This window comes from Curcuma longa, chromosome 11 (assembly GCF_044706935.1).
Source record: "Curcuma longa cultivar G26 ecotype Majalengka, Jawa Barat chromosome 11, ITB_CL_G26_1.1, whole genome shotgun sequence".
In the NCBI taxonomy this organism is placed as follows: domain Eukaryota; kingdom Viridiplantae; phylum Streptophyta; class Magnoliopsida; order Zingiberales; family Zingiberaceae; genus Curcuma; species Curcuma longa.
In genome coordinates this window covers 15835504-15844880 of record NC_133871.1, presented here as the reverse complement: position 1 = coordinate 15844880, position 9377 = coordinate 15835504, and the positions used below count along the sequence as shown (strand labels likewise).

The window sequence follows — 9377 nt, the reverse complement described above, 5'->3', positions numbered from 1 at the left end:
GTCCAATTATTGTAACATCTCTCTCCTTTTTTTTTTGTTCTTTTGGATCAAATTAATTAACGTTTGTGTGACCAGCAAATTTATTGCATGCATGTATCTGAGTGATAGAAGGAAAATGTCTTGGCTCTGAGCTAAAAATACTTACTGCAAATACAGAAAAGTTTGGCAGGAGATGGAGTAAAAGTTGACGTGACACTTATTATTGCTCAGATCCAAAGTACCCCAAAAGATGTACAGGAGCAATCAATGTGAATATAAACTAAATAAAATCATAATATAAACAAAATAAATCACACTAAAATCTAATTGCAACAACATAATCAATGGCATTGAAACTGAAACTTGTTCTGAAATACTGAAACTGTCCAATAATATCAAACCAGGAACTCTTATGCATGCTGCAGTAGGTTCTCAGATTACTTAGTGATTATCAGAGAATGCACGAGTTGAACCTGAAGTTGCATGTGATGATATATGTGATTGCCGTTTTGTTTGTTCATCATATCCATCATCTACTAATGGCATTTAAGAGACATCATCTTCTTTGTCATCCAAGTTTAGTTCAAACTAATTAATGGCAGATGTAGAATCCTAAAATATATAATATTATGAGTGATGATAGAATCATATTCCTAGGATTCCCATGTTTGGCTGCTATCGTAACTACTATATATCACAGTGTTTACCCCATGCAAGGGGGAACGAGACGAGTGCAGGAAAAGCTTGGCATGCATGCTTTTTGTTAAGTGGAGCCTTTGTGTCGAAGTTGTTGGATTCACGCATATGAAGTTGTTGGATTTCGGGTCGGATCCTTGCTGCGACCCGTTATTGTGATTTCAATTTTGGGTGCAGAATCCGGGTACATCGCTGATGATTTATTAAAACACTCATATCGGCTCTCGAAATCGCCGGTGCCTCGCTTCCCTAATCGATTCGAGGAAGAAGCTCGGCGGTCATGGCGTACGTCGATCACGCCTTCTCCATCTCCGACGAGGACATCTTCATGGGCGACTCCGGCCGTGCCAGCCGCAACCGCCCCCCTGTCAAGGAGATCGCCTTCGCCGTCTCTCTCCTCGTCTTTGGCTTCGTCGGCATCGTCGTCGGCTCGATCATGGCCGCCAATTGCATCGGCGGCGATCGCGCCCACGGTGAATCTCATTTTCACACTAGCTGCCAATTTGTTTTCCACCTTCTGATTTAGCTGTTTTCTGATTTCTGTGGGTCGGATTAGGGGTTTTCTTTGCGATGCTGGGGTCGGTGTTGTTTCTGCCAGGGTTCTACTACACGAAGATAGCTTATTACGCTTACAAGGGTTATAAAGGCTTCACCTTCGACACCATTCCTACGGTCTGACGGTGGTTCTGAATCTTCCAATCGTGAGGGATGATTCGGCTCTGTATGGCTTCTTCTTCCCTGTGTGAATTACTTACTCGAAGCTATACTAAGTCTTTATGATCTTCTGGTTCCATTCTATAATTGGTCAACTTGGTATGCACATGCTGATGATCAGATATAATGACGAACTGTTGTGGTTTCACATTGTCAAATAAAATACTCCTTAGCATGTTAAATACTTGAATATAAAGTCTGTTTCTTCGTCAATCACATGTTAGCATTCATTAAATCAAATCAAGCCTTTTAAGCACTTGTTAAAAGTCCAGAAGAAGTTACTTATCGGCATATAGATACTATGAAATGTTTCTTGACAGATCATGCTGTATGTGCCTTGCTATGGTTTCTCTTCATGTTGTTCCTTTTAAATGTAATTTAAGCAGTTGAATTCTTTGTTATCCTCTGAATTATGATTCATGGGTACAGTGTTTGGACTAGAATCCTTGTGTTGCCTGGGAAAAAAGAACAAGGAAACGAGTTATCAATTTCTCTTATTTACTTAGATCGTTTCTTTATGATTACACCAAACAAATAAGACAATAATTTTCCTTTTCTTTCCTCTTAAACTGCTTCATTTACCTCCTACTTTTCATAATGATCTGGGATGTGGATAAGAAATATAAACTGAGTTGTTAGTTTGATGTGAGCCTGTACTCAACATTCATTCTTGTGTATGCTTCTTTAATGCATTCATTGCCATTGGGTTCATCAACGTTAGTCTGCTGAATTTGCCCTTTTCTCATTGAAATAGACATAAATGTCAACAGATAAAACTACTTTCTCCTGTTTTTTAGTTTATATCAATCTATTTACATGCATCTCCAGATGTTTAACAAAACGAATATGTTATCCAGAGTGAAGAAAACGTCAAATCCATCAAATCGTTCAGTGTGTAATGGAGTTTCTATTCCCTACTGATGGCTCTTTGAACAATGTCTAATTTCTTCAGATAAAAGTTAAAATCCTTGGACTAATGAATGATGTGCTAGCTAGCTGGTTCTTGGTCACTGAAGGAAAGGACCAACTTGATTTCTAAGCTAATTTGTCATCCTTTCTTATTCAATTATATTAATTGTGGAAGTAAAATATAGCTCATTAAATTTAAGTATTTTAGATTTTCAGAGAGATTTTAAATAATACAACGCGATACAGTTTCAATAAAATAAAATTATTAACCTAAAAATTCAAATGATCTCCGATTAGTCACATTGAGGCGCTTGCACGAGCTCTGGTGGTTGGTGGAAAATTTCCGTGGGACCAGACCGGTTACTTCCAGAGATTGAGTCTACGAGACTGATTGAGATTTATCAATTTTTTTTAATAAAATAAAATTATTAAACTAAAAATTCAAATGATCTTCCATTAGTCACATTGAGGAGCTCGATGAACGAGCAACTTTGTTGGGCTTATAGTGGGGGAAGGGGGCGAGAGACATTTAGAATATCTTTATAAAAAGTTTTAAAAAATTGATTTTATTTTTTACCGAGTACATTTCGGAGTATATAAATTTAAAAGTACTTTCTTTAATTCTTCATAAATTGCTTTAATTAATATAATGCAAATAATTTAATTTTTTAAAACGTTTTTAATGATATAATTTATTGTCGCGTTACGTTTACTAAATTCGTTTCGTTCTGGTCCCTGACGATCGAAGCGAACATTTTGATAGCGTATTTGCATCCGGATCGAGGAGGCGTAGCTTGGCGACGGGGACTATGGCAGCGATCGGCAGGAGGATCGGAGCGATGGCGGTGGCGGCGATCGCGGTGGCGGCTCTCCTTGTCCCGTCGGACGCTTCCGACGCCAAAAAGCTGGCTTTTGTCAAGAAGACCGTCAAGGAACACGAAATCGTCATCTTCTCCAAGTCCTACTGCCCGTAAACTCGCCTCCCACTGTAAACCCTAATTTGTTTGATGAAGCTAATTGGTTTACCCTACGTGCGGTTGCATTTGCTTGACCTTATGCGCACAATGGCTGTTATTTTGCTCATGAATATTGCTATTTTTTACTCGAGCTTTCGGCATGCTGATTTACTAGAACGGTTATTCATGATCTAGGGCTTGCGATTGGGCTTAGTCGTCATCCCCATGAATCTTTTATAGATGTCACAAATTAATTGCTTTTAGTAGTAAAAAAATCCAATTATAGCAGACGTTCTTGATGATTATTATGTTTTTGTCGAAGATGGGTTAGGAAGTTTTACATAAATATGCAGATCTGGACACTATTTGTTCGTTTGTTTAGTTGTTAGATTTTCCAACTAGGGGAGTTAACCGCAGCTACTCATGAGTTAGGGCTGTTCGATTCTTTCTTAGGCTGTCTACCTGCTGTACTCGATCTTATGTTATTCCTTCAAATTAGATGTAGATGTCCATGTATGTGCCTCTATATGGAAAATCGCTATCAAACTTTGCTTGGTAGTTAAATATATTTACTGTAATAGCTTAATAACCCAAGTTTCCAAAGTTGGTTGACATTTGTAGATGAATAAAAGAAAGATTAATAACTTCCAAGCTTAGCAATTATTCTTAAACCAATTGTTAAATATAAGCTGTCTGACCTAAGTTTAGCAATTCTTCTTCCTTCCTTACTCTAGTAGCCGTAATTGTTTGATGACGATTATATGTTGTATGCTGTGGTTATTGTTTGGTCATTGACTATTTGATTGTAGAATTTGATTTATTTATTTTACACAGATTTAGCTTGTCGATCGAACTGTAATTTATCTTGAATATTGCTATTTCTTACTCAGTTTCCTATTCCTTTGAGCTTTCTATATGTTAATTGTCTTGAACCGTGATTTATGATCCAGGCCTTGCAATTGGGGTTAGTTATCATCCTCATGAAGTGCAGTGCTGCAATATAGTTTCCTTTGTGTAGTTCTAGGATCACAGTTGTTTAAACGACGATAACTTGGACTCAGTTTGCCACTGACATGCTCTACTGTTAATATGTTGGTTGACAGGTATTGCAGAAGAGCAAAAGGTGTTTTTAAGGAACTGGAAACAGAACCTTATGTCGTGGAGTTAGATCAAAGAGGTTTGCTCGTTGAACTTTCATTTCTTAACGTTAACTTTTGGCTAACATTTACTCTGTCATGGCTATTTGATAAATTATGTATCTGTGAGATCGGAAGGTTCCTGCAATTATATATAAGGGGAATGAGATCTGGATTCGAATATTATGCACTAAATTACACTTAAGGAATCCACACATTTATGTCTCAAACAACCATGGGATTATCTAGATAAAAAGCATAAGCAAATGATGGGAAAGTAAAGAATCTTCAAAATACAATAGCTCCTTTTACATTTTGAACTCATTTATTCTAAATCTCAAGAATCACCCAAAGCAAGATTTGTTGGTTATTTTTATTGAATAAACATATGTCAAATCAGTATACATTCCAACGCCATGATAGTTTGCTACACTTTCTTTTCACACTTGATTTGTGTATCTAAAGATTAACTATCTGCTCGTGCATTGATGCCTTTAAAATATTAGCAGATGATGGTCCTGAGATTCAAGATGCCTTGTCTGAGTTCGTCGGTAGGCGTACAGTGCCTCAAGTGTTCATCCATGGAAAGCATTTAGGTGGCTCTGATGGTAAATATGCTCCTCTAGCTTCGTTTCAAACATCTAACGTAAGTATTGTCTTCTTATTCACATATGAATTGTGGTTCTTAATGCTTTTAAGATACTGTGGAAGCATATGAAAGTGGAAAGCTTCAGACTCTTCTAGGTATCGACACAAAAGAAGATTTTAAATGAGGCTGCACATTCCATTCCTACAATCATTACGCGGATGTTGTAGGACTTTTAGAATTTATGGCTTGATATCACTACGAAATCTCCAAATTACAATGCGAACAATGTCGACTCTCAAGTGTATGCTTGACCCTGACTGCTATTGAATAATTTTTCTTTTATCATCTTACATACAACTTTATATTTATGATCTATGGACAAGTTGTTGCAGGGGGTGCAAACCGGTTGAGCTTGAGCTTGAGTTTGAAAATTTGTGTTCTTTTACCTAGTTCAATTATATGCAAATTTGTTCTCATACTTAAGCTCAAACTCCCAATTGTTAAATGAATCTTATTTGTAGTTATAAATTTATAGAATGCTTCATAACTAGAAGATCGTATATCTAAAAGCTGTCTGGTAAATTTGCTGTACAAAAATGCTATTTAATAGACATAAAATCGAGTACATACTTATAAAAATAATTAAATATAAGAACTTGTTCATTGAGTAATCAACTTGTCGTAGCAATCACTGCTCTTTGAATGCCTATGAAAAGTTGGACATGTGCCAAAACATAAGAACAATTGCGGTCAAGGGACTACCTTCTTTTCAAAGTAACTTGCCAATCTTGATTTTTTTTTAAAAAAAAAAAAGGATCCATCCTTATCCTTCCTCGGAGAGTCAATGCTGAAGTTGACTAATTGGTCAATCGTCATCAATTCCATCCTAAATTCTCCATCATTATTTATTATTTCCCTCCAAACTCGATCCTGTTATTCCACGTTCTTCGTAGTCAAACTTTGCCAAAAAGAACAATGAAGTCTGTAGAAATTTAACAGCATTAAATCTCAAATAAAATCAAAGATTCATTTGAATGAAAATTTGAATTTTTTTCCCAATTAATTAAGGTTTAAAATTCAAGCGTACGTTTGAATAACTAATAATGTTATGTCTGTCGATGTAAATTACATATTTGATATAAAAAATGAAAAGTAAAAGAAAATTAGAGTTTTTTCTTTTTCTTGATGCTTAGTTACTGTGAAGTTAGATTGAATCGCATTCTTCTTCTTTCTTCAGAGTTCATACCATGATGAACAATAGCAATTTGAAAGGATGATGGGGCCTTAGGAAACTGCCATGGAGACTTTAATGAGGTGCGTTGACCTTTTATTCCACAGCTGACCGACCGAGTAACTCACCTTCTCAAAAGCCCCAATGAAACATTCCAACGCCTGCCAGCCTTTGCTTTAATTTACTCTCTGGTCTCTATATCAAACCGCAAGGAGAAGCTCCTCTCCCCTCCCCCATCTCTCCCTTCAATCATCATGCAAGCAGACGAATGCGACACCAATCTTGCACTCTCAATAGGCGGAGGAGAGTTCAAATCTAACAACGACCATGGTGACGGAGAGAAGCCCTCCGATTGTCTCGCCTTGTTTCCGAGCCAAGAGGGAGAAGAGGCAGATGGTCGAGCGGCCAGGAAGCGGCCGCAAAGCGTGTCGAGATCGGAGGACAGTGAAGCGACGGAGACCGGCGGCGTTAAGGAGGCGAGCGGGTGTGGGCTGATCACAGGGCAGTTGGCGGCAGGAAGAAGAAGCTAAGGCTCAGCAAAGAACAACTAGCATTACTTGAACACAACTTCACTGAACACAACGTCCTCAACTCGGTCAGTACATACCCTGCATAATAATTTGTTGCCTGCATGCAATATATTTTTGGTTGGAGAATCAGGTATAGATAGATAATTGTTATTTTGACAGAAACGAAAGCAAGAATTGGCCAGTCGGCTAAATATTCAACCGAGACAAGTGGAAGTCTGGTTCCAGAACAGAAGAGCAAGGTATAATTATATCTCTATCTCTATTCACAGCATGCAGTCCTTTGCAATTCAGTGGACACATCGATCAAACAGCATGGATTTGAACGCGTGCGTGCGTGCGTGCGTGCAGGACCAAGTTGAAGCAAACAGAGGGGGACTGCAAATCTTTGAAGAAGTGGTGCGAGAAGCTCCGCGAGGAGAATCAGAAGCTGAGGGAGGAGATAGAGGAGCTGAGGAGTAGAAACAGCACTCATGAATCGCCGATCCACATGCAGATGCCAACGCTGAACATGTGCCAGTCGTGCCGGCGGCGGAGGGCGGCCGAATTCATCGGTGGTGGTGGTGGTGGTGGTGGCGGCGGCAGAAGCAGTAAGGATGGCTTCTGTGCGAAGAAGGAACAGAACAATTGGAGTCTCTACGTCACTGGCCAGTAGTCTGCCTATAGAAGCTTTGAGGCAAAAGAAATCATCCTTCTTTTTTTTCTTTTATTTTGTCTGAAATAATATGTATATATATATATATATTTGGGTCTTAGAAATATGTTATAAGAAATGATATGCTTATGTTTAGTTTCGAATTTTCAATAAGGTTTTGCAGAAGAAAACAAACTCTCTTAAAATAATTCAAAACAATAAGGTTTTGTGACTGCTAATTAAGCTGTCCAAAGATCTCTTACCAGTACAACCTGAATTAAAATGAAGAACAGCAAGAACAGAAGAAGGAAAAATGGAAAAGAAGTCAGGTTTAATTTCTTCACAAGTCATGGCGATAAATTAAGGTCCAATCCATTTTGCAGGAACGATTAAACTAGTCAAAAATGCCCTACGACTACGAGCTAAAGAATTCAACGTAGAAAGCAATAAAAGTCCTCATTCAACTCTGATCCACTCATCTTCATGTGGAAAGGAGAGATTCAGTGAGTTTACACCGCAAATAATTAATGATCGATCAGTTATAATTGCATCAGGGAAGTTAATTGTTTGAGCGAAAGGAACAAGATGATGTATGTATGTTAAAGGCTAAATAGCATACGAGACCAGGTCAAAGGTTGAAATCTGCCTCTGCCATGGAACAAAAGAAAAAAAATATGGCTTTCATGCTTACACGAGGAATAGACGATTAATTAAGCCACAGCACAAGGATATATATATGTGTGTGATGATTTCAAACTCCACCCAGAATTATAAGATTTTGACGAAACCTAGTCACTTTCCTCATCAGACAAATTCAGCAGCAGCAGGGGTAGGTTCCAACTGGTCTTTCAATGTCACCTTCATGGAAACTTAATTTGTCATTGTCTTAGGATTGTAAAGATTTTAAAAATGAACATCTTAGATGGTTACATGAGACTTCTAGCTAGGGATGTAATGAACATGATTTAAAATGTTTTTGAAATTTTTAAAATCATCAATATATTTATTTTTTATCAAAATTCAATTCAAAAATAATTCAAATAAAATATATGACACTCAGTTACATCATCATCATGAATATAATCATACCTTCATATATGAATTCTATAGTCTAAAGAGAGAGTTGTTTATTTTTTTAAATATTATAATTTAAAAATATTTTATCACAAACTCATTAGATTAATATCACATAATAAGAACACACAAAATTTAGTACTCAATTGATGAATTATGGATAGGTACATGATTATTAATATAAGAGGAATATAATGGTATATAAAAATGATATTTATGTATTTTGATAAATATAAAAATGAGTATTATTATACTACTCATCTATCTATCTATGAGCAATACATGGTACTACTTAAATTTTTTTAAAGTCATGCCATCTCTAAATTTTAAAATTCTAAAAAAAATTTTTTATTTTTTTTTTAAAAATATTGAATTAATTTTACTACAGCTCATGGATTGATCACGTATTGATGGATCAAGGAGTGTAACAATTCTAATATAAAAATTATATGCTCATTTTGAATATTACTAAAATTTGACTATGCTTTATTGACGGAACCTGAAAAGGGAGGCTAAAAGCCGTTTCGTTCATAATGCAAAGGCTTTTGATTAATTGATGCAGAAACTGATGGCGGCTTAGGAAAAAGAGCTTTGGCTGCTAAAAACAAAAGCTCATCAATGCTCGGGCAGCAAAAATCAATGTACTTTTAGTTGTTAGCGGAAAAATAATATTATTGAACTAGTGAAAATAATTAAGATGACAGCAGACAAAAAAAACAAAAAAAAAAAAGATGGCCGGAATTTAATGATCGCCTGTATACGTCCATGCTTTCGTCCCAAATTTCTACAGCCAACGCTGAAGGCCCTTCAAAGTTAGGCATCTTAATTAATTCCCTCTTGAGGTTTTGTTATTGTTCTAGAAAGAAAGAAAGATTAGACAAAATATAATTTAAATTCTCACAAGTTATCATTTTTAGTGGATTATTGTTTAA

The 9377-nt window shown here is 36.6% G+C and overlaps 3 protein-coding genes across 3 annotated transcripts; all 3 read left to right on the top strand.

The window, feature by feature from the left end:
* Positions 1–905: 905 nt before the first annotated feature.
* LOC141841802 (uncharacterized) lies at positions 906–1767 on the top strand. Its single transcript, XM_074729993.1, has 2 exons — positions 906–1148; positions 1232–1767. The coding sequence occupies exons 1-2, from the start codon at positions 956–958 to the stop codon at positions 1351–1353; spliced, it is 315 nt and encodes a 104-aa protein (XP_074586094.1). The 5' UTR covers positions 906–955; the 3' UTR covers positions 1354–1767.
* A 1316-nt stretch (positions 1768–3083) lies between these two features.
* LOC141841449 (glutaredoxin-C8-like) lies at positions 3084–5399 on the top strand. Its single transcript, XM_074729624.1, has 4 exons — positions 3084–3268; positions 4358–4431; positions 4900–4998; positions 5090–5399. The coding sequence occupies exons 1-4, from the start codon at positions 3108–3110 to the stop codon at positions 5161–5163; spliced, it is 408 nt and encodes a 135-aa protein (XP_074585725.1). The 5' UTR covers positions 3084–3107; the 3' UTR covers positions 5164–5399.
* A 1045-nt stretch (positions 5400–6444) lies between these two features.
* On the top strand, positions 6445–7462 carry LOC141842371 (homeobox-leucine zipper protein HAT14-like). Its single transcript, XM_074730581.1, has 4 exons — positions 6445–6694; positions 6727–6805; positions 6900–6979; positions 7089–7462. Exons 1-4 carry the CDS (start codon positions 6465–6467, stop codon positions 7390–7392), a joined length of 693 nt encoding a protein of 230 aa, XP_074586682.1. The 5' UTR covers positions 6445–6464; the 3' UTR covers positions 7393–7462.
* The last annotated feature ends 1915 nt before the right edge of the window (positions 7463–9377 follow it).

Coding starts and splice junctions, on each gene's coding strand:
- LOC141841802 (XM_074729993.1), top strand. CDS start 956: ATGGCGTACGTCGATCACGCCTTCTCCATCTCCGACGAGGACATCTTC. Junction 1,149..1,231: donor CGGCGGCGATCGCGCCCACG/GTGAATCTCATT, acceptor GGGTCGGATTAG/GGGTTTTCTTTGCGATGCTG.
- LOC141842371 (XM_074730581.1), top strand. CDS start 6,465: ATGCAAGCAGACGAATGCGACACCAATCTTGCACTCTCAATAGGCGGA. Junction 6,695..6,726: donor GGCGTTAAGGAGGCGAGCGG/GTGTGGGCTGAT, acceptor AGTTGGCGGCAG/GAAGAAGAAGCTAAGGCTCA. Junction 6,806..6,899: donor AACACAACGTCCTCAACTCG/GTCAGTACATAC, acceptor TTATTTTGACAG/AAACGAAAGCAAGAATTGGC.
- LOC141841449 (XM_074729624.1), top strand. CDS start 3,108: ATGGCAGCGATCGGCAGGAGGATCGGAGCGATGGCGGTGGCGGCGATC. Junction 4,432..4,899: donor CGTGGAGTTAGATCAAAGAG/GTTTGCTCGTTG, acceptor AAATATTAGCAG/ATGATGGTCCTGAGATTCAA. Junction 4,999..5,089: donor GCATTTAGGTGGCTCTGATG/GTAAATATGCTC, acceptor AATGCTTTTAAG/ATACTGTGGAAGCATATGAA.